The 25,093-nt window shown below is 44.4% G+C and overlaps 1 protein-coding gene across 1 annotated transcript in view; it reads right to left on the bottom strand.

The window, feature by feature from the left end:
* The window catches only part of RNF217 (ring finger protein 217), a 63,506-nt gene extending 47,323 nt beyond the window's left edge, over window positions 1-16,183 (bottom strand). The window contains exon 1 of the mRNA XM_037391776.1: window positions 15,539-16,183. Within this exon, the coding sequence (XP_037247673.1) occupies window positions 15,539-16,183 (645 nt within the window). The remainder of the gene's footprint in view (window positions 1-15,538) is intronic.
* Between the last annotated feature and the right edge of the window lie 8,910 nt (window positions 16,184-25,093).

The raw sequence follows: 25,093 nt of genomic DNA, 5'->3' as shown, positions 1-25,093 counted from the left end.
CAAGAGATCTAACCAGGCAAGTGGAACAACAACAAAAAAAAGTGGAGGGAAAAGCTCAGAAGAGCAGCCTAGGATTGTTTTGACTGTTTTATTTAACTGCCACTAAGATTGGAGCATCACCATTCCGCCTATTTTCCAAGAATATTTCCATTTATTGAGGTGCGCAAATTCAGAAGGAAACTAATAGGAAGGGCCAAAACGTAAAAATCTAAGAGGAAACATGAACAGAGAATGGAAGCTATGCAAAATGTATTTACTGCTCCTTTCATGGAGTGATCTGTAGCTTAACTTCAGTATGAAACTTATTAATTATCGTCACAGGTATTTGTATTGTTACAGTAGTTGGGTTCATTCAGTACAGTATTTACAGGTTCAATAAAAATCTCAACAATTAGGTACTGCTTCCCTGAATTTAATTTTCGAGCAAAAAAGCATTTTTAGAATTTTACAAGTTTGCAACTAGTTTTAGATGAAACCATATCAAAACTCACCATCTTTTCCCCCAAAAGTTGAGGCAAAACTGATATTTAAGATAGTTTACACTGGAGTTACAAGGAAGCATGATTCCAAGGTTTTTCCATTGTGGTCACTATAAGACAGCTAAGATTGATCAGCTATCCTAATTCTGTATTTTTCTAGTTTAAGAAAAATCACAGCTGTGAGCAATTTCTTGTTTGCTTGGGTTTGCAATATGCAGTATTAGCACAATTAATATAGCTATTGTACAACCCAAGACATGAAATATGTATTTCCTCTAAATCCTAACCCCCCAAAATTTTAAAAAGTAACTGATCAAAGCAATAGTATGCTAGATCAACAGTAAATTTCCTACTGCTATATGATGTGTGCTTTACATTGAGTAGTGACAGCTGTTCTTTTTTAAATAAAGCCCATTTTCTTACTGGTCTCATTAGTGCAGCCCTACCTGCCCAGCTGTATTAGTCACTTCCTGATGAGCACTTGGAACACCTACATGGAATCAAAACACCTCCTACTACATCCAACACAGTACACAGGTTTAACTGAAACATTAAAGCTGCAATTGAGCAAACCTGTTCCCTGTGCCATCACACGTAAGGGTGTCGTGTGCCAAACGCTCAGCATAGGAACTCTACTGCTTCAGAGAAACACCAAGTCCTTTTCCTAATGCCCACACCCCCCATGACCCCCCCAACAAATGATGTTCAAAGAGAAAGAGAGGAGGAATAAAAACAAACTAATAGTCTTAATCTCATGGTTACCCTCTTCCCACTTCCAGGGCCTGAGAAACAGGTAAAAAAAGGGAGAACACAATCAGTATCTCTCTGCTACTTGATGGAAGGGGGGGGTGCCTTCAAAAAACTTTTTGTAATGCACAATACAGTAATATAATCTGTTACAGGCTTTTATGATTTTATACTTCCAAATTTCACAACTGCTCCACTTTACCACTAAAGGTATCTGTGTAACAGAAACACAAGGCTACTGAGCTTGATCTTCAAAATCACTGTGTTGAAATCACAGTTGAGTAACAGATAGCATAGGCTAGTCCAGAACTCCTCCAAGCTACAAGAACGCTTCGTATGACTCTGCAGTAGTAGGGGGAAGAAAAGCAAAAAAAGCTGTAATTTCACTGCCGTGAACATACTTCAGCCCCCCCTCCACAGGTGTACAGTGATAGCAAGGAACAGTGAAGAGTTTAAGACAGCTCTAACTGATGTGTCCTGAAGGTTGTTCAGCCTCGGCTTAAGTGTCTCAGTTCAGTGCTAGAGAGATACCACCAGTGTAAAGCACGGCCAGCTCTCTGAGTCATCTGCTACATGGATCACACTTGCTCAAAAGCAGCTGGACTGACAAAAGCACATGATAGGTGATTACAAAGATTCTTCTGCAAGGAGGTCTTTCTCTCCTGGTCAATTATACACTGTCAGGAAGAAAAACAAGACAAACACTCCAACAACATGACAGAGATAAGAGTCCACGGCTGAGTAACAACTCCTTCCCCCAAAGTCACACGGCATATGACAGAAGTTAGATTTCTTCCAGTACAAATCCTTTACTTTCAGTGGCATTGCTGAATAATCCACAAGGTGACCAAATTAGTCTTAAACTGTATAAACCTCTACCTTTCCAGAACACAACTGCAAATACTGTAAACTACGGGATCGCCATGGAAAGGAAACACCATTTTAAAAAGCTCCTGACAGTGGAAAGGAAGCTCATCCAGGAAAGGCAAGAAGAAAAACAGCAAAAGTTGGAAGCTGGCAAGAATACAGGTCACTCTCCAGGATCTTCACAGCACTCATTAGATAAGCATACACCTTTTGAAGAAGCTCAAGTTCCTGACATAAATAAAGGTTTTATAACCCACTCAAAACTTATCAGCCAGCTGTTTAACTTCATTTCATCTACCTTTTCTTACTCCTTGGGCAGTACTTCTGCATTTTTCAAGTGTCTCTATAGACCATTACACAAGATATATGATAATTTGACATATTCCAGATCTAGTTCTCATCAGTTTTTCTACCATGGCTTACATACATGAAGGAATCTATTAAAAATCATACACCTTTCAGAGTGCTTTTAATGTTTCAATGCCCGTTGGTTCAGCATGTATCAGTCTTCATGCTGTAAGGTTTGTCCAAATCCAGAAGCAGGTTTTTCATGATTAGTACACAACACTGATTTTGGACCCAAAAATTGAATCAATTAGTGCTTCCATGAAATTTGTCTTCCCAGACAGACTTCACCCCTGAACTCAGAGACACTACATGAAACTAAAACCCTGAAGGAGACCAGTTTAGTTGTACAGGTATAAACCTAACTTAACAAGAATTGAATAAAAGGCTACACAGTCTTCAAAGGTACAAACACATACAGGATATTAAAGAATGGACTTAACACATAGAGGCTGGGTAGCTGAGCACAATCTCTGTGCAAAACTTGATTATTTTCCCTGTGGATCTAGCTCCTGCATATATAAAGAGCACAATGGCTTTAACGAGTTCATTCAAGCAGCGTGCAAGCATATTTTGTGATAAATATAGAAACTCATGTTTACTGCATCTCAGTAGCAAAGCCCTCCCCATGCACACCAGGCCAGGCACAGCCAGAACCAGAATGGATTTCACCAGAATCCCCAATAAAACACCCTGCAACTACCTAGAGCTACCAAAAGACTACCTGGAAGCCAACATAAGCACTTTAAGGATGCTAAAATCCTTCCACAACTTGTCAGACGTTGGTATCAAAAACTGGAAGGAAAAAACCCCCTAGAATATCTCCCATCAGGAGATAAACCCAGAATGATGATGCTGCAGCCTGTCCAGTGAAGCATACAGCTAAACTAAGGACCAAGAGGAAAACAATGAAGTGCAACAACAACCAGCTACCACCTTCCAGTAACTTACAGCACATTTACCCAACCACTAACAGTAGTTTCATAAAAAAAATATAAATCAACAGCAAACCCCACACCCAAACCACCCAATTTCAGAGACTGTTTTTCTCTGGTACCCTAACCATCTGTTTTGTTCATTGTTTTCACATAAAAGCAATCTGTGGAGACGAAAACACACAATCACTGGTCTTTGCTAATTGTTCTTTCTCTCATAACTTTATACAACAGCCTGCATGAATTCCCTTGGAGAGCTATTTCACAAAGGCATCCTCTATAACTTAGGTCAACCAAGGTAACGGCAATGCAGTCTGTCCTCTGCCAGCGGAGGGAGGGAACCACTTGGAAATTGCTCCAATTAAGCCAGATCAGTCTAATCAAAAACAGTCTTGAAAACACAGTTTTGAGATTTATTTAAAAGCCATTTCTCTTAAAATCAGTGCAAGACATTTGACTTCAGATTCTTTACAGACCAGGAAATGCCAGACACAAAGCATGGTCTGAAATGCACTGCTTGCAGATACACGTCGGGCGTTAGGAAATTTTGCTGTTTGCAATAGTTAAAAAAACAGTAACAGCAGGCCATAGAACTCTTCTACCATTTCCTCAAGCTTCCCAACAGAGCGCACTCGGAGAAGCACAGGCAGCCTTCTCATCCAACCAGGCCAAATTCAGCACATAATGGTGCCACACAGTGAGTCCCTTTTGACAGCATTGAAGGTGTTGGCTTTGAGAACTGCTCAGATATTGCGCCCTTCTTCCCAAATTCAGAGACTAGAAGGGCCCTCCAAGGTCCCTCCCTTCCATCCCAAACACACAGGCTCACACCAATTTCCATCCTCCCTTCATTAACTGCTAATTTTATAGTTTGCATTGTGCCAAAACTTCTTTACAAGTGTCTACCTAATTTACCCCCTTCCTTGCAATTAGGAAGAGTGGTCATTTCTCCTGCCAGATCTCCTTATGCAGTTCTGCATCTGTTCAACAGCTCTCTTCTCCTTGCAGTCCTTCCTGGTTCCTGCCATTTTTCTTAAACCCTGGTGCCCAAGATTCCAAATAAAACCTTGTCACATACAACAGCATCCCTGCTCTCCTCTCTCTGCTACATCCTCAAGTTGCATTCACCTTTTAAGTGGTTCCACCATTATTAGCTGCTTGCATCATCTGTTGTCATTAACTCAGATCTGCTGCCTCATACTAATGTTCCAACAGTCAGGTGAGCTCCTACTTGAAAAATTAAAATCAAAAAACCTCTTCCTTGCTCTTTCTTTTCACCATAAGGACTGATAAAACAAAATTCTCCTAAATCAAAACTCGATACAGAAGCTAAATGGTAAGCTAGCATCACAAAACTGGCCATCTGGTCCCAGTTAATTACTGAGGCAAGGAGAGGGGACTGCCTCCTGGTCTTCTCTCCTTCCCCCAAACTAATATCTCAATGTTTCTCACTAAGAAACATGCTTCTAGATTGTGAAAGCTGTAGTTACAGCCCATTCATGCCAATGCACATGCTAGAAGCATGGGTTATATACAACTTTAAAAATTTCTATATTAATTGTAAAAATAGGCTTAAAATTTTTATGGGTCAAAAGCAGTACACCTACAGAAACATAAGTTAATCACAGTGGAAAATGATATATTGGAATAGTAATGAATTTATTTTGGTTGTTGTCTCCAAAATAAGTTTATTTTTTTGTACTTTTACCAAGAGACTGTACAACCAAGCTCAAAAAAACCCTTCATCTACAAAGATCTCAAAATTATGCATACTACTTCTTCCATGACAGTGCTGTACATTGTTCCGCTGTGCATTTTAAAATAACATCCCATTTAACAACAGTCCAGGTATTTTGTCTTTGAAGGAAAAAAGAACGCACACCAAAAAACCACCACCCCCCAGAATAAACCACCACAACCCACACAATAAAAAACAACCCCCCTTCTATTGTTTTGAGCTCTGCATCTTTTCACTTGTTATTCAAAGAGGTAAGGGGCAATGAGGAACTTATTTCCTGCACAAGAGCTCTCAAAAATATTTCTCTCAAGAAAATAACGATCATACTTGGCACTGCTTGGCTGCAGCGAACTAAAGCTGTTGAAATAAACCAGATCAAAAGAAGAGGTTCCTTGTCTGCAAGAATATTCACATGAAAAACCTTCACTTGTAAAACGGCCTTAGGAATAATCTATTTTATGTTATAAAACACTTGGGGATCCTTTAAAATTCTAGCTGGTTGAGAGCTGCTTATTTAATGATGCCACAGGTACCATAAATGGGTACCAGCCTCGGCAGGACTGGGAACCTCAGTGCTGCAAGCTCAGATAAACACTCTGGACCACACCACCACGCTTGTCCAAGAGCTACAGGTGCAGACGCACCTTTGGGCACTGGACAAGCCGTGGCTTCCATGTGGATTGTGAAAGAGGAAGTGATGCAAGAACAGGACCAAATTGCAGGTTTGATTTCATTGAGCTCCAATAAAAAACCCCATGTGCTGTCATCTTGAACATGTTCTGTCTCCTTCCCTTGCACTGCCTTTTCAGTTGCTTTGTTCTGACAGGCTGTCACAGCTGCCAAAATAAGTGGCCCTGCTTAGCCACAGACACTTTATTTAGTATTGCCTTGTGGTGGAATAAACATTTGCACACCATGCATGAGACAATTAGGTGCTGGATAAGACAAAAAACCCCAACAAACACCCAAAACCAACCACAGTAAGATATGGTTGTGAAAGGTTACTTTCAAACCAGACCATTTTTTTCTGCTGGTGGATCAGATGATGCATGAACACTAAGGAACAAGTTGCAGGTTGGGGTAAGCAGCACTGCCAGCTAAAATGACTGTAGACCTTCAGCTTTAGACAAGGTCTGCTCTTCTTGATAAGGAGATCCAGAACTCATTTTAGATCCTTAATTTACCAGAAGTGATTGCTTGGCCTTGTCTGACTAGTTGGCTTGGCTTGGGTGAGGTCCTCATGAAGCATTACACTATGGGACACTTAGGCAGGGTTTGCCAAGTTACTCTCACAAAAAGAACAACAAATCAAGTCTTCACATGAAATAACTACTTTACTGAGGCAAAAGCACTCAGCAATGTCCATTAGCAATAGTCACAACTCACTGCAAGGAAAGTTTAAAATCTTAGAAATGGCGAAGATGCCAGTCATTTAAAGTTACAACTTCAGATCATGCCTTGAAAGAATGCGCATCTTCAGAAGTTTGAAAGTTACTCTAAGTGTTACTGAGAAAGAAATACAGAAGCAAAGCTGAATCTACTTTCCATTATACAAATGGGTGAAAATGTCTGAGGCTGCTTAATTTCCACTGCCCCTGCGTAAGGAAAACTGTGACCACAGATACCTACATACTTTAAAATATCCAGATTTTAATAGCACAGTTCAGCCACTTTCAGGTCTACATGGCCATGTATATGTCAATACCCGTAAGTCTCTAACAGCAACAACATTTAGACAGAAGTCCAGTGTATTATAACCAAATTTCTGCCTTAATCTCAGTAGGATTAGTTCACCACAATAAAATATACTATCACCACCATAACTCTGCCTGGAGTCCTAACATCAATATTTTGTAGTTGGTACGCAACTTAGCATCTAAATACTATGGGACATGTTTGCTCTTCTGTGAATCTGTCCATTCCAAAAAAACCTTTTAAGTTGCACATTCTTTCCCTCTTTTAAGCTGCACACTAATACCATGAAGTTAACTAAGCAGAGTTTCCAAGCTATTGCACAACTGAGCTGCACATGCACTTGAAAAAGCACCGAGCAGTTTACATACTTGCTTCCATAAGGCTGCTAAAGGAGTATTTCTAAGGAGACAAATCATACCTGGCACTGCAGAGGTGCACTGGAATGGAAAGGCATAAGCTGTCCTCTCCCCAGAGTGCACTGACACAGTGAGCAACATTAAAATAGCTGAATATCTTAAGAAGCCCACCTCCACCATTTCTGTACCCCCACACAACAGCAATGGCACTGACAATAGCAAAGCCCTTCTTTTTGCTTGTTCAGGAAAGCGGCCACCTCTCAGCACCTCTAAAATGGTGTCACAGATAGTATGCTGTACCTACCTACTCCACCCCTCTCTGCTGCCTATAGGGTATAAAAGTCTTCCAGCAGTCCAGTAAAACACTAACCCACCATTTTCTTGGAAGTTCTTTATTTTAAACTGTGTTTAAAACACTTTTTTTTTTTTTCCTTTTTAAGGTTAGATTTCCTGCCCGCCCCCATCCAATAAGAAACCAGAAATAGAGCTAGTTCCATTTCACTTTCTGGCCACCACTTACCAGAATAACTAGCCAGTATTAAGTTGCAGGTTTAAACAGAGGCTAAAGATGCACCTCATACATGAAGGACACCAGTCTTCATGATTCCCTTTTGTTTTATGAAAGCTCATCCTGAGCAGGCCCATCTTCTGGGGCAAACCAATTCTTATCACATCACGAAGCCCTTCCCATCCTGGCAACCTTCTTCTCGCTCTTCTTCCTTCCTTGTATTGTGTGCACAACCCCAAAGAGCCACATCACAGCTGAAACAGTTTGGATAGGACTTCCCTTTCCTACAAGCTAAAGGGACAGTCATTCAGATCCCCGTCCTACACGCGGCCCCAAGCTGATACACCACCACTCCTATGAGATGAGGGAGCCAAACCAATTAAACTAGAGAGGTACCTGCCTTTGCTGCCATTTGTACAATGTCTATGGTAGAAAACAATACACAATGGCATCAGCATAACTAGGCTTGGGAAAGTTAAACTTTGTCCCTTCTACCTTCCACTACAATATCCAGTATAGTCTGTACTGTGCTTAATAAAAACACCACTTGGGAAGAAAGTCCACAGAAGGGGAAAGGTGCTTTTGTTATTATTTCAACCTGACATCCCTTGTAAAAAACATCTGCAGTTTTCAAAGTGCACTATGGTCTACCAGCAAGCTCATAAAGAAAAGGGAGTGGGACAGCTTTAGAAATTTCTTTCATCTTTTTGTGAAATTGTAATCTAGGGAGTGCACAGCCTTTCTCACAATTAAGTAAATAAATAGGAGAAACCCTACAACCATGAAGTTTTCTTCTCTACAAGTAAAGTCTTGAATTTGTTTTCCATCCTATTTTTTTCCTATTTCACTTACATTAAGCACCTGCTCTCACAAGGCTTATTTACCTATACAATAAATGTGTGCACGCCATATCAGAAAAACATACATTTAAGAACTGGCTATTCAACAAGAATGCTGTTATTTTTATGTTCATGTTAGCTTCCAAATACCATATCAAAATTTTTTCAAGTACTTAAAAATGGGCTCATAAGTTAATAGCCTCTTCATCACTACACAAATTTGTCACTTCTTCTATACTAGAAAAAGTCATAGGTATTTGACTAACAAAATCAAATAGATGAGGATTTTTTAATAGAATTTATAAAATATACAAAAAAAGGCAAGAGAAACCTGAAGTGCAAGCAGCTAAAGCATACTAGACAGATAAACCATGGTAACTGGGTGGGTAAGTAAAGCCCTTCTTCACCAGAAGAATTTTGAAGAAATTACATCCCTTACAACTCTTAAATCATTTTGACAACGTACTCACATCCTGGTCACGTAAGAGTCGTACCTTCCTTGAGCCTGGCTGGTTTAGACAGCAGGAAGCAAGATATTTGTACAAGAAGAGAGGAATGAAGGGCCAAGAGGCCCCAAAGCAACTGGAGGAACAGTTGTTCTGGTTGGAAAAACAGGGGAATAGGGACAGAGGTGAGCCAAAAGCCTTCCCAACGCCCCTTTAACTCCTTCATTTCTCTTTGTCTGGGCAATTAAAACTCAGTTCAGTTTTCAACTCATTTCACTTTAAAACCCCTGGCCTGAGTCCATACCTGTGCCTGGAACAGCTGGTGAGAGCAGTACAAGGGAAGGCACACAGCAGGCGATGTCCCCGTGGCTCAGCCTATGCGTGGTCCCCAATGCCAACACTCCTGACAAACCAGCAAGGTGCACCATGCTGGCTATTTGAGCCAGCTGACAAGAAGGGCTTCTGCTTCACAGAAATTTCACATTTTTGAAATTAGATTTCAACTCAAGCTAAACCAAAACTGGTTCCCCTTCATCTCCCACTGCAATTTCATATTCATAGGAAGCCTTCACCTTTCAAAACCAGCTTTACTATCAACATCAAAAAATTCACCACTGCAGGACTCGCCATTTATCCTCACCCCTTGCTACCAACATCAACAATTTTATCTTTATCATTTATCTTCACCCCAGAAATTCAGGTTTTCCCCCATTAGCAAACCCTTCCTACCACTGTTCAAAGGTGACACAATCTTTTCAATTCCTAACATCTCTGATCCTACAGATTAGAGTTTTAATGGAAATCTTATTAGCTGAAAAAACAGCCACTCTTTTCCCCCCTTCACTCCGTAACAGCATGGCTAAGAAATGATGGCCACATATTCCAGGTCTACCTTTGGCAAACACTTGTCTAAACAAGAGGAAGTCATAGCTATCCATGCAGAGTAGGCTTGCAGTTACTCCTGCATAGGGAACAAAACCACCACACAAAGTGGTGGTATGTTGACATAGTATCAAGCCTGACATGCGCTAGGACAACTAGGCTGTATTCAAGAACATTACTCAAAACTAGTTTTCTTTTAAAAGAATTTAAATGTATTTCCTGCAATGCTTAATTTTGTAAAACTTTGTTCCAAGCCTCAGTCTGGCTCAAACTGGATCCAGCAACAAGTATTCAAGAAGGACTGAAAGCCAGCTATATGCCCAGCCAACTTCAAAGGCTCATGTTTACAGTCTTAAAGGTACTTGGGTGTCATCTTGAACTGTGACAGTAACCTTTGGGCAGCCGGCTACACAAGCAGCACTTCAGCACTGGCACTGCATACAACATGTCAGGAGAACAGGACAGACCTTCAGAAGCCGTTTGCTGAAAATGACAGTGAAGTAGTTTAGGTGCTCCTGCGGCTTACAGGCTGCTTGCAGCTAATGGACCAGGTCTATCTGCTGCCTCCTCCTCCTACTCAGGAACATAGCCACCTTATAGTGGCTGAAGTGGCTGGTTTGGTTTAGAAGGCCTGTAATATAGCAGGTAATATATTCCTTTCCCCTCCTGCACTTCTCTTCCTCCTCTAGAAACTTCTGTGTTCTTGCAATATCAGCTGGCAAGTGGTCGCTCACCCTACCATCATCCCCTGGCAGGCAGCCTGCAGCCGTCCTAGCAACTAATTCACTAACTACAGCCAGAGCATGCTTTTGGATTAATAACCCTTGCAAACACCGAGCTGCTCCCACAGGGAATGACAGTGGCCCTCTGAGCTCTGGTTTGACTCAGGGCACTAGCAGCTCATTAACCATCAGATGATTCAGCACTTGGTGCCTACATTTCTGCTAGCTCGTTTTCATCAGCAACCAGACTACGGCTTTGAAGATGTATCATTTATAAGATACCATCAGACACCTGAAGAGGCACGCAGGTGTCAAGTCCCTCCGGCTCCAAGCCAGTATTAGTTTTAGGCAATACAGCCTGCTCTTAAATTCTCCTCTTCACTACATGGCTATATAATCACATTCCCCACAAAAATCCTGACTCTAACAGTCTGCTGCTTTTTTTTTCTCCAGGTCTTTCAGAAAGAGATCATGCACAAAAAAAGGAAAGGGGTCAAAACCCAGATGTCAGGACACTGAGAAAGAAAGACTAGTAACAGGTCCTGGGCAGAGGGAGGACAATCTCCACATTCCATGCTCAGGAGAGGTGAGCAGAATTTTAGTCCCACCAAAATCAGCTGTGCACAAAACGCTGTTGCATGCAGTCCCTCCCCACCCCCAACAATCCCTTCCAATTTACTCACGGCCACTAATCTCATTACAGTTCCTATAATTAAAGCACCATAATATCTGATTGAGAATATAGTATGCTGTTTAAAATTAACTTACCCAAAGTCCTTTAATATAAGAATAACTGCTTCAAGAGAATTACAAGATTTACAATATAAAGCATCACTAATAACCATAGGATCAAAACTGGATTATCAAGTTTCCTAATTTGCATGTAGAAAAAGCAGGCAGTCAAATCACCAAGGTTTCTATAAAACTTTTACAGCCACTTTATAGGAAAAGCGAAACAAGTATAGATGCAATTTTATATATATAGCTTCAAATATTTATTAGAGAACATATTGTACTTTATAGATGTTAGGAAACAGCAAATGTTATTTTGGTCTAGTCAATACTTGCTGAAAAGTGAGGAGTAATACTGTTCTTCTGAATAGCACTCGCCAAGTTCACAGATTAGGGAGATGAGAAAACACATATAAATCTTAACCTCTTTACCAGTCCAGAATAAGTTAAATATAAAAACCTAGTTATACTTTAGGTCTTTTCCCTCTCTTCTTAAGTCAAAAATCATCCTGTATCTATTTGCCTACAATTTTTAAAGAAAATTTCAAAGAAACCCTATCCCCACTCCGGACACACAAATGGACAAAAAGCAAAACCAGGCACAAATACTCCCTCTGACGCAGATGTAGAAGCAGCCAGGAGAGGTTAGGAAGTGAATCACTCATTTAGCAAACCTATGTGTGTGCACTGTGCACACAGTCTCTGGAATAACATGGCTTTGGTGCCATGTTAAATGGAGAGGAGGATGGGAAGAGAAGGGGATGTGAAGGCAGTATTGCACCTGAGATTGAGCGTCCTCGTTCTTCCCACCCCTGTCCCTAACCTGTATACTAGATGCATGAGTGCAGAAGCCCACAGCTCCCAGCTGAAGAGAAAACTGTTCTTCCACCCTTCGGACCCCGACCTCACGCTGCACATACCTGAGAGCCCATGGAGATTGCCTCCGTGAGCACCATGGTCCGGAAAGAGCACTGACAGTTCAAATATTCACACTCTTCGGGCTCATCTGTTTTATATTGTGTTTAAGCGTAACAACAAAGAGCAGCTTTGAGGCTGCCTTGATTCCTGGAGATGGGGCTTGTTGTGAACTGACCCAGGCTCTGTGGGACTCACCAGGTCCTGAGGTGCAAGAGCCACCACCTCTTTCAGGCTAACCCCTCAATTTCTCTGGGACCAAAAGAATGAAGTCATAGAGTTTTTTTGAATGGTAGATAAACTGGTCTTAGACCCTGAAAAGCCCTCAGGGTCTGCAGCTATTAGGCCAGGAGAAAGAATAGCTAAATTGAGGCAGAGGTGAAGTTATGCAATTTACCAAAAGTCTGACTCCAGATCAGCCTGGGCACTCCAGGCTCCCCTGCTAAGCTTCTGCTCCAGCCGTTAAATCTTTGAAAGGGATTATACAGCAAGGTGCTGTGCCAGTGATAAGAAAGCCACGATTTGACCTCTAAGGACCTTCAGATGCAACAGTCCTAAATCAATTACCCTCATTTTCCAGCATGCTGGTAACGTTACTAGTAAACTCTGCAGCTGGAATAGTCTCATCTGGATAATCTTCTTTTCAACAATGCCTAAAACTTCAGTTGATTTTCTGATCTATGAAAGGGCTCCAAGGCAGAAGTTTCAATGCTGTTCTATGTTTGCATAGAAGAGGGCAGAATGCATTAACAGGGTTTTTACTTTGCTACTCTATTAAGCATCATTTCAGAAATCACAATGAAACCATCATCAAGAATTCAGCTTTCTTCAGTAGGAAAACACACAGACATTAAAGGTAACATGAATTATTTTAAGCATTATACTTCTGCCAGCTCCACATTTGCAGCATGGAAGACCACCCCTCCAGAGAATTAAGAGTCAAGGCCACAGATTGCTACTTCTCTGACAAGGAAAAACAGATCTGAACAATGCATATTGCTGCCTGGGGTTTTGTTCTTGGGTGGGTTTTTTTTCAATGTCAGGTTCATTCCTAAATCAAGCTGACTGTATCCAAACTGAAAATCTGTTAAAATTTTCAAACAGAAACAGCTTTTCAACATTTACTCCTTTTGAACTTTCGGTAAATTTTCCTTTTTTCTTTGCTACACCCAGTGTTAAGTCTCAAAGATGAAAGGCAACTATTTCTATCCTATACTGCCTTTCCACTCATCCTTCCCAGAAATTCCTTTAATGTAACTGACATGTAGAAGCCTCTCCTCTCTCGTCAGGATGAGTCACAGGGTCCTTCCACAGCACAAAGGAAAGAGACATCGCTTCTTGTCCTTCTCAAAGAAACATCACTTTCTTGTTCTTTACAAAAAAGGAAGACAGGGGAAGAACACATTGGACTGTTATTTGAGGGTATTTTGTTTCCTTTTTCCCTGAACAAATTTATCAAGCAACTAAAATTCTGCCTGGTCATAACAGTTTCTGTAACAACATGCCAACAGAAGTGCTCTGTGAATCTCCCTCCTGAAGACCAGCATCCTTGCTGCAGACATCCCCTCCTCTGCATCTGTATCCCTGCCCCACCTTACACGTACAGGAGTAAGTACCCATATGGCTATCTGCCAAGACCACCTTTTAATGCTGGGATAAGCTTTGCAGAGTGCTCAGCAATACTAGCTGCTTCCTTTAAGAGGGCATCCCTGCATACACATCCAACAGCTGGCTAATGCTAAACCCACTTCATGGGGCATGTACCCATGGTTCCCAGGCCAACCAGTTGTTTCAGCCACCGAGCTCCCATATCGACTTCTGAGAGTCCAGCCTAAACCAGGCAGAAGAGCTCTTCAGGGTAGCTTTAGCTACCAGATCATGTAACTTCCATTAGATCACTGTAAGCTGCAGGCCCCAACAGAAGCTAGAGAAGACCACCCTAACATCACACCACTTTGCAGTTTCCAGCTTCAAAGCAAGACAATGTCCTGACACAGGACCTCAGCAGCAAATATGCAAATGAGCAGTGGCAATATACACAAAAAAAACCAAACGACTGAGAGTTTCCAGCCGACCACTTAACTACAAACCAAACCATTCTGGGCTCTGTACATAAAGCCTCGAGATAATGTTCCTGAATTTAAGTGTTACGGGAGATGTACAAAACAAAATTATGCTTCTCCCATCCATCAGCCCCCACATTAAGCCTTTCCTTGTTACCTAAACAGAACAGAGGCAATCCATAGAAATGCTAGTGAGTTTACCATTAGCCACAACAAGTGTTACCAGGCTTGAAGCACAGGCTGCCCCAGCACAACTCTCAGCTCCAACAGGTGTAAAAATTCATTCTACCACACACCAGCGTTTCTCCAGTGGGCACGTCCCAAAAGTTTATGTTGAATAAAAACATAAAGGTGGTACAAAAAGCGTTTATTTGGCTTTGTTTTTCCCACATACCCATACTTCACCCATTGCTTTCAGTTTAGGGCACATCTGCACTAGTGTCAGTAACAACACACAAGTGTTTTGTGATTCCAGCTACTAAAAACACTAAGACGGAGCTTTGCTTTCAAGATGCTGATTTTGGTTTGAAAAAGCAGTTCTGACTGACAAAGCAGTGATGAAGATACAAGCAGCCTCTATGTGATTAGCTACCTACCAACCCAGGATGAGCAGCTCTCTGCCCAGCACAGACTAGGTACCGCATTTTGGGCTTACTTTTTTTTTTCCCCAAGGAAGTTCTTGTTTACTGTTGTGATTCCTACCGAACAGTCACACAGACACCCCCCCCTCACTGTTTTAAGCCTACATATCTGGCCTAACACCAAACGCATTATTCTCAGAGGAACACGCCGAATGACAGCGGGTACAAGCGCCGCGGGGTGCGCGGGGCTGTGGGATGCCAGCCGGGATCCCCGGCACCTGACCTCGGGGGTCGCCTCCGGGGCGGCTGCTAACGCTGCCGCCGGACTCCATCCATCGCCCTTTGCATTCCTCTTTACAGGAGACCGGTGCCGGCCGCGTAACGGCAAGAGTTTGACAATCCAAAGAGAACATCCTGTAGAAGATGGAAGGAGCTTGAAAACGTTAAAGTGACCAACCCGACAGGCTGCGTACCAACGCGCAAACGCTTCGAGAACAAATGGTCATTAAATCCGCAGCTCTCGGGCGTGCGGCTGCCAGCCGCGTTCGGTGGGGCGGGAAAGGCTCCTCCGCCCCCCGCCGCCCCGAGGCGCGGGGCGATGCTCAGGCCCGCGCTGCCGGTACCGGCCGCCCCGCTTAACGCTCTGCCCCCTCCCCGGCACAACCTCGCCTCGCCGCCCGGGCCGTACCTGGGAGCTGAGGTACCGCTTGAGGCACTCGTCGCACACCGCCTTCTTGCAGCAGGACAGCGGCTTGATAGGCTTCTCCTCCAGGCACACGCGGCAGCTCAGCACCAGCAGCGGCCCGAACTCGCCCGCGATCAGCCCGGAGAAGGGCTCGGGCAGCAGGTACACGTCCACCACCTCGATGCTGCCGCCCGCCGACAGCGGGTCGTCGCCCGCCGCCACCCCGCGCCGCGCCGGCGGCTGCCCCACGCCCGAGCCGCCGCCGCCGCCGGGGGAGACGGGGGCTGCCGCCGGCCGGTCGTTCTCCACGCAGTAGACGGTGCAGTACACGTGCCGCCGGGGGGGGCGGCGGCGGCCGCCGCTGCTCTCCTCTGGCCCCGGCCCCTCTTCCGCCAGGGCCGCCGGCTCTCCTGCGGCCAGCGGCTGCTCCGGCTCGGTCGCCGCCTCCGCCTCCTCGGCCCCTCGCCGCTCGCGGCCGGCGGCAGGCGGCGGCGGCTCCTCGCTTCGCTCCGACCCGGCCGCCCCGCCGCCCGGGGCCGCCTCCGGCGGCGGCGGCTCGTCCGGGCCGAGCTCCCGCGGGGCCCCGGCCGGGCTCGGCGGCGCGGCTGCCGCCCGCGGGGCGCTCAGCGAGCTCTGCTGCTCTCCCATCGCCGCCCGCCGCCGCCGCCGCGCCTTCCCATCCAGCCGCCTCTCGGCCCCGCTTCTGCTTCCGGGTCCCGAGCCCCGCGCGCCGCGGCCCGCCGCGCCAAGCCCCGCGCCACCCGCCCGCGGGCGCCGGCCGCCGCCGCCCGGCCTCCTGCCTGCGGGGCCGCGGGCGCGGGGAGCGAGCGGCGGGTGCCGCTCCGGTCAGCGCCGCCCGCGGGGTCTCGGCCGGAGCCCGACCCCCATGGCCGGGCAGGACGCGGGCAGCCGCCCCCGGTGCCGCGGGGCAGCGCGCCCGGCCGCGCTCCGCAGCCGCCCCGCCCCGCCATGCGCGTCACCGCCCCCCGCCCGCGGCGGCCGCTCCGCCGGGTGCGCCCGCCCCCGCGCGCCCCCGCGCCGCTCTGACGCAGCGCTACCGGCCTCGCCCCTCATTCACCCGTAAACACCGCGTGCCTGCCCCGCGCCGCCCCCCGCCCGCCGCCGGCGGGGCCCCGCTCCCCCGCCCCGGGGCCGCGCTGCGCTGCAACGCGCGGGCAGGGAGGGCGAGCCCGGGGGGCGGGCGCCGTGTGAAGTGTCGCGGCGCCTCTGTGCGCGGGGGCAGAGGCTGCGGGCCGGCTGGGGGAAAACATCGTGGCGAGCAGGGGCAGCGCGGTGACGCCGGGCCATGCGGTGGCGGTCACAAACATAATCGGAACAACTACAAACACGTGGGTCCCCGCAGGTCCCAGCTGGTGCCTGGTTGCTCGGGTGCTCGCAGTGAAGGGCGTTAGAGGAGCGGCTGTGCGTTCTGCTCCGAGCCCGCCGGTGCGCTCGGGAACGGCACCTCCAGGCCTTGGCATCCCCAGTTACACCGTCACACGGGGCAGGTGTCGTGCAGCCGGTGCTGCGGCAGCTGAGCGGCTTAACGGCGACGGGCGGGCGGGCAGTTTCCATCCCGAACTCCGCCTGGCGTGTCAATCGGAAGTTACTCAGCTGCGGTGCTGGAGAGGGCGAGGGGCTGGGCTAACCGGAGTGAGAGGAGGAGGAGGGGGGGGGCGTCAAGCGGGAAGGTGGCAGCAGGCCATAGTGGGTGTCTGCGTGCTGTCACCCCAGCCCCAGTGAGCCCATTAGCTCAGGCTGACACAGGTCCTGGGGGGCCTGGCGCAGCCCCACGCGTTGGTGTGGCGCTGTGCTTGAGCCCAGCAGCCCCCCAGCCGCCCGGAGCCGTGGCTGTCACGTCGGGGATGCTGGATGGGGCCAGCCCAGCTCTGGCGGGCCCTGCGCGGCGCTGGAGCCTGTGCGTGCTCTGGAGAGGAGCTAAGCCCCCAGCACGCGGCACGGGGAGCCTGCCCGGCCCTGCTGGAGGCTGGTGATGGGGCACCCCAGGTGCTCTGGGTGGCAGCTGGCAACATCTGGTGGCCAGGGGGCTCTTTGGCTGGAAAATGCTGTACTTCTTCCAGACCCAAGCTGACCTGAATGTCTGTGACCGGATTTGTGTAATATCAGACTGTAGTTGTCCCTGCAGGAAGATCATACAGAGGGATTATTTATTTCATTTAAACAATATGTTTATTTAGCTTCCCTTATTTGAGTCTCTAGAGTTTACGCTCCCAAAGCTTACTTTGAAAATACAAAGTGCAAAACTTCTAATGAATGAGTGAACATCAGAATTTCCTGCCACTCAGGAAGCTGGAGTTTAAAGAAGAAGCCTAGAGAGACAATGTCATTGCAAGAGCAAGCAATATTGCTCAGCTGTTAGTTCAGAAGTGCTTGTGCTGAAGCACAGCAGGGGGAAAATGGTCCTGGGGAATCCAGGATGGCAATGTGATTTGCCCTTGGCTGGGAGGAAGCATTAGGCAAACACGAGTTACAGAACTGCACATGCCCTACCAGGCTATGGACTGGGCATCGTTCAGTGGCCTGTGTCCAGCCATGGGTCCTGCTGGTCCCAGCTGTGAACAGTTGGCAGATGTGCCAGCCCCAGCTTCTGGCTGGGATGATGGGACCAGCCCTGCTTCTGTGGTTCTGCCTGGCAGCCCCTGAGGGAGCCCTGCCACTCCCTGCCACCAGGCTCCTTGACATATGTATGCTTTGCAACAAGTCTTTGCCATATTCTGTATATATTCTCTCAGGCACATTAAAAAAGTATGAAATTATATAGTAGTAGACAGAAAGAAATATTGGGCTGAGGTAAACATAACCCGACCTGCTAGTACGAACTGATTGCCTTTCCAACTGTACCTTCACACAGATTCATATTCAAATGACTTCAGGGAAGAAGAATTTTCAAAAAAAGACCACCTAGCCCCCCATAAGCCCCCAACAACCTGACACGATAGGATGCTGTGCTGCATGGCACCTGCTCGTTCCCCAGGAGAGCCGGTGGGGGAACAGGCGGTCAGCAAGGGATGCTGGTTCCGTTGCTGGCTGCACTGCTGGTAGGTGCCAGGCTGCGTGTAGCAGCAGCCTGTACGGGGCTGAACACATGGCTCCCAAACAGGCTGCTCCTGCTCTGCTGCTGACTGACAGCCTGCATGATGTACCTTAGGCTGGCTGTTGCCCAGGCTTTGAGAAACCATGAGTCAGTTCTGCTTCCAGAATGACTCTGTGGCCTAAAACCTTGTTTTAAAATGCGATTTCAGATGCACACATTTTACACTCTCTGTAGAGCATGTCTAGACTTTAAATAAAACCTTATGGAAGATACTAAAAAGATAGCAGTGCTACTGATTTACATAACAGATTAAAAGAAATTATCCTACAGAGATAAATCTTTTTCTCACCAAACTGTTTGGTTTATGAGAACTTTTTCGTGTTTGAGCACAGTTGTGTGGAACTGAGTCTAGTTGCTTGAAAGATTACTTTTCTCCCTGTGATATACCATCAACTCAAACTCCACAGAGATTCACACATGTGAGCTCTGCAAATGAAGTATGAGGAAGCAGCTGGCAGGGCGTTCATTCTCTGTGAGGGATCCTCAGTTTTGGAAAGCTCTATCCACCGTCGTCCACTAGAACTTGCATTAGCTTACCTCCAGGAATGCAGGAAACAACATTTTTTTCTTCTTTATTAGAACTACTGGAGGGTTTGGTTTGAGTAGGTATGTTTTTGGGTGGTCCTTTTACTCATGCCTGATTTTTAAATTCCACAGCTGAGATCCAGGGCAGACACTTGTATATTCAAAAAAATAAATGTAATTTACTGCCATGGTTTTGGTAATGCCTGAATTTAGGGTTGGTTGTTGTTTGGGTTTTGTGGTGTTTGGTTTTTTTTTTAACTCACACTGAAAAAAAGGAAGTCATGGTGTCTATTGCATCAATTAATTCAGTTTTACCCAATTTCCAAATTTTTACAAAGTATTGCCTGAGAATTTCCATCCTTCCTTATTTTCCCTCAATTCCTTCTGTCCTCCCTTCCTTTCTTTCCTTTAATCAAAGAGCACAAGCTTACATAAAACTCCAGCAAAAGAAAGTACTAGGCTATGTGGCATATAAGCACACTGCAGAATTCATTACTACGCACAATCACTGAAGCATTTCTATAGTGAATTTATAAACTGATTGGATACTTTTAGAAATACAGGAGAGCTAAAGCAGGCTGTGCTGTCTGTACTAGCTCTGTATATATACCTATATATAATCTCTGTGTGTGTCTGCACATATATAAAAGGAGTCGTCAATTTCCCAAGGCTGTAGTTCTTAAGACTTCATTAAAATTACTTGTACTAAAAATAATTAATATTTTTAAGATGATTAATTAACAGTCATTTTTCTGGGCTTATGCTGATGGCCTCTGAGGATATTTGAAGGCTTACTTTCCTAGTAAAGCAGTAAGTAACTGGCAGCATGGTACTGGGTCATTGTGTGTAGAACTTAATTGGGGGTGGGCGGGAGAGAATCTTTTTAATCTTACTATTAAGTGTTTTTTCAAAGTACTTAAAATTTTCATTTTCTGTTTTGCCTACCATTGCAGATGTATTCTATTTTATGAAATGTCTGTATCCGAATGTTTATTTTGAAAATGAAATAAAAAATCAGATTCCCATGTTTGCCCCTCAACACTTGCAATTCTCAGTATTCTGTGCAGTTCACATATAATATATTGTCTTCCATTCTTCAGAATATATCCTGTATATACCACTTACACTCTGGACATGGTCCTGCCTTCAAAATATATATAAACTGACTATGCTGGCTTGACATTTTTCACCAAAAAGCACCTATAACCTTCTGTGACAAAAGCTTGTGGCAGTGAAACAGCAGTCATGACAGCAGTTTTCTGGGACCGCCCAGTGAGAACAGAACTCTTGGAGCTTCTCCTTCATCTGCAGTTCTGAATCTAGTTGGGATGCATGGTGGTAAAGAAGATGTAGTTGTATATCTCATCTATAAAATTCCTCCTAATTTCTGAATTACAGTCCACAAAAGAAAATATCCTTGACATGTACTAGGTTTTAATAGTTATGCAGGACGTTTCTGCAGCACGTTTCTGCAGCTAGAAGGAAAGTATGGTTAACTCCTTGGGCTTCTGTTCATCTTGTGAGTTGAAAGGGGCATGTATGTTCTACAGAAAGCGTAGGTTAGAAAAAGGCATGTGCTAACATAATTTCTTATGATTATCCTAATTAAATCAGGAAGAATGACTGTGTGTCTAGTTTAACTGTTTCAGTATTTATTTTGGAAACAGTCTGTGCCATTATTTTTATCTAGCATGATGGAAACAACCGTCAAAATATAACTATGTATCTTGAAAGTATCCCCAGAAATTCCAATAAATAGCTTTTGCATATGCATTTCTTAGAAAGCTTTGGGAGAGCATAGTCATTGGCCCATCACTGGAATTACAAGATAGATATATTTAGGTATCTGAGTTTTGTCAAGCAGAGAAAGCATTGCCTAAACAAATCAACCTTTTGGACCGCATACGTGCTTACTATCAACATCTGGGCTAAGGAGAGAAAACACTGTTCTGAAATTTATGGCTTTCCGAACAGATCTTATCAATGTCTCAAGTCATCTTTTAAAGGGCACCTACAATCTTGATGCATCTTCCTTAACACTTCTCTTGCTTTGGAATGATGTATCCTACACACTTCTTCAAAATCCTCCTTGACATCTGCAACACTTTTTTTCTTAGTTCTCTGCCTTCATCACTATTTTTTAGTATCTTTCTTTTTTTTTCCTAACACATCTTTTCTTCCTAAAAATACAACAAAGCTCTTGTGTTTAGCCTACAGCTTTGTAGACAGACTCATGACCATGTTTCTGTTCCTGATCTTGCTGAATCCAGTTTCTCATTGAGGGGTAGACTCACCAGCAGCTTAAGCTGATGGGAGCAACTTCCTCCCCCTCACCCAAACCTTTTATTCTTCCTCAACTTTCTTACCACATTACCATCCCTCATGTCACCCGGTTTCCTAACTTGGAAATCACTTTCATCTTCAGCAAACCCAAAGAACCACTTGAGTAAAGCAAGATACTTTAAATGTCAAACTTTTCATAGAGCAGCGGTATGTATTTTTAAGTTCTTGATGTTAAAACTCAGGGACTGAGCTGGGAATATCGCGATCGCAGATTGCTTCCCCAAGTGGGTTTATTTACTCTTAGTCCCAGAACCACACCTGAATCAAGCTAAGCTCCATGTGGTCCACAATCACTGGTTTTCTCCTTAACAGCAGACAATACCTGACTCATTGATCAGCATTAATCTGGAATGAAATGCCTTCATGCACCGCCTGGATGTGATGCAGTCATTTTGAGGAGGCTGGAGTTATTTACCACCATCAGCAGCAGTACAGGCATGAAACTGTTCCAAACGACATCAGCATTTTTAGACTCTCCCAAAGAAATAATTCTTCATTACTGCATTATTTTTATTAATATGCCTTTGAAGTTATTTTTATAGTAATAGCTGGCCACAAGTTTACCTGACAACAGTGGAGCGAGAGCAAATTCCGCCGAAGGGCAAATATTATAGTTAATAATAAATTTTATAGCTATTATTGTTCTAATTAGCTCTGCAGAATGACGCACAAATAGAATGTTTTGTAAAATAAAGACTTAGCAGCTACGTTTAAAATATCACAATTTTCTGATGTGCAAATAGCTATCTTTTCCTACTTAGCCTCAGGCCTGAAAAGCAGTTGAACATTTCTTAAAGCAATTGTCTACCCTTATTACAGGATTATCAAATTATGCTTTTATCATTTTGTACTGGAGGGTTATTTTTTTTATATGTTAATAATTTAAAAGGATTTCAGAAAATAATCAAACTAAGTAATTAACCTGATCAGACAGTGGGGATACATAGAGCTATTCAAATTAGATGTTTTTTAATTATGCTTTTGTACTTCTTAAAGCCAAATTTCAGAATTATTTTGAAGGCTTCCGTATGCTTGTTTCTGTAATTCAACAAAACCCGCTGTTATCAGCAGAGGCTCTCATTACACGCTTTGTGACTCCGTTGAGACTTATCGCTTCTGCAAGGAGCTGCTGTAACAAATGGAGCTACGTTCACCAGCTGAGCAGGGGCGGGCAGCAGGGTCTTGCGGCGAGGGCGCTGGAGGGGGCCTGGCGGCCCCCTTTCTAATCTCAGCTCTGTGACTGACCAGCCATGTGACCTCAGACAACATACTGCTGTATCTCTGTTTCCCGTTTTACCCTTTGCCTGTCTCAATTATTCAGACTGTAAGCGGTGTGTGACAAGCAGGGTTTGCAGCCGTGGCACTGTGTGGCCCGGTGAATCCCTCGGTCTGAGCTCATACTCGAGGTATTGCTATACCACAGGCAAAACACAGTCATTTCAACATCTGGCACGTCATGTGAAATTAGCTAATTAATAACACGTTTTATAGTTAAAAGTAAATTTATGTATGTTCAGATACTTCTCCCATTTTTACTTTGTTTGACTGGGGAACACCACATTCACAAGAATTTCTCTGCTGGGCTGTAGTCATTCCTGAATGGCACCTGTGTGCTGTCAGGGTTTTACACGCATAAGCTAACACCAGGAACTTCATCCACCTTCAACCTCACACTCTGTGTAAGAAGGCAGGAATTTAAGCCTTTTCCCTTGCTTAGATAACGTGTCCAGATTTCCAGTGGGATTTTACCTAGCGTACCAAAGCAAATATTTGGTAGAACATGTGTGATACTTCTACCAAGGAAAGAAAAGTCAGCATAAATGCCAGTTTCATACCATAATAGGTCAAAATGAAGGTTCATTTTACAACTTTGACCCTCCCTAATTTGCAAACTCCCTATGTTTTCTAGCGTGTAAGGGTAGCTTCACTGTAGAGGTGCTCTGCTCAGAAAATCTTCACAGTTGGATGGAAAAAAGGTGGCCAAATTATGATTCTGTAAAATTAAAGTAGTGGTGTATTGATTATTCTATATGTTGTATTGATTGTTCTATAGATGGTTTGACTGCAGTGGGGACTGAGAAGCATCAGAAATGGGAACAGGCAGCAAATTGCCTTGACAAAACTGAACAGTTTTCTTAGAGTCATAGAATCATTCAGGTTGGAAAAGACCTTCAAGATCGTAGAGTTCAAACTCGCTGCAATGCACATCCAATATGTGGCACAACAGTGTCAGGTGGCACGTCTTTTCTGAAGGGCTGCTAGGACACAGCAATTAACAGGGAATCAGTTAAATTATTTCCTTGAAAGGTAATTTCACTATTTTTACTATGGACTATTTGTTTGTGTGAGGTGTTCTTTGTTTTCTCATAGTTAAGCTAACAGCAGATTCTGAAAGACTTCATTGCATATGTTGAAAAAACTATTGGTGAATGGCATGCATTTTGCCTCAGGAATTACTGTATACATCTGAAAATGGCCATACATTTGTACATATGCCAGTAACAAGTCTGCATACAACATCACGTGTCTTTTTGAAAACCATCTTGAATAAGCTGTTCCTAAAAGCCTTTTCCTATATTCTCTTATCTAACCTGTCTTGTTTTAAAAAAGGCCAAAAGTAATAATATTAAAAAGTGCAGGACAGCTAGGGCAACCCAGAGACTGCAGTAGAACAGATTCTAGTAGCCATTTTAGAAGCAGCATTAGTAAGTCTTGCCTGAACAATAAGGTTAGTTGCTTAATTTGCAAATTAAGTCCTGGATGGAATTACAAAAAAAAAAAAAAAAAAAAAAAAAGGTATGTTGAAACAATCCCTGGAGTAATGAAAGGACATCAGTAAACCTCTTATCCTAGGGAAGCATAACTGAGGGAAAAAATGTAACATTTGAAGATACGATCTGGACAGAAAACAAAATCCTTTGTCTGTCAGAGTGGAATCTCAGACTGCTGGCAAGCCAAGGTTGTGGCAAAAGCCCTGCAGTTTGTTTTGTGGATCTGGTGTTCTTATCAGAAACAAAAAAAATATCTCAGAAATTCCAGGCTATCACAGGAGCCTTCCCAAGGAGCCACTCATGTGCCTGTCTGCTGGGAAGCCAACAGTTGTGGTGGGCTCTTGCTACATGAATCTCTGTCCATGAGAACTGAGACTAGCTCACTTGATGTAGCTTAGGAGCACCAGTATGAAAAGCACTGGTGTGACTTCGAGCCTCAGACAAACTTGAATTAGACTCATGGTGAAAATTCTCACCATCATATTCTTCAGTGCCAAGTCAGGAGTGTCATTTTTACATGAACAGTGGCAAATTTTATAAAAAATAGTAAATGTAACTGCAATAAAGGGAGTTCCTTATATTAGTTAGATCAGGAGATATCTGAGTGCTTAAGATTGCTTGAATTAGTATGACCTCACCTCCTACTTGGAGTGATTCAACCTGGTTATAAGAGAGTATAAAGAGAAGAGATTAACTGGGAGATTGACATATAACTGTGTAATTGCAGTCAGATTTGTCTTTTAAGTTTTTATCACCTCTGAACTTTTTGCCTGTGAAAAGGTCTAATGGTAGAAGATCACTGGT

Source organism: Falco rusticolus, chromosome 6 (assembly GCF_015220075.1).
Source record: "Falco rusticolus isolate bFalRus1 chromosome 6, bFalRus1.pri, whole genome shotgun sequence".
In the NCBI taxonomy this organism is placed as follows: Eukaryota; Metazoa; Chordata; class Aves; order Falconiformes; family Falconidae; genus Falco; species Falco rusticolus.
This window is presented reverse-complemented; position numbering and strand designations above follow the sequence as displayed.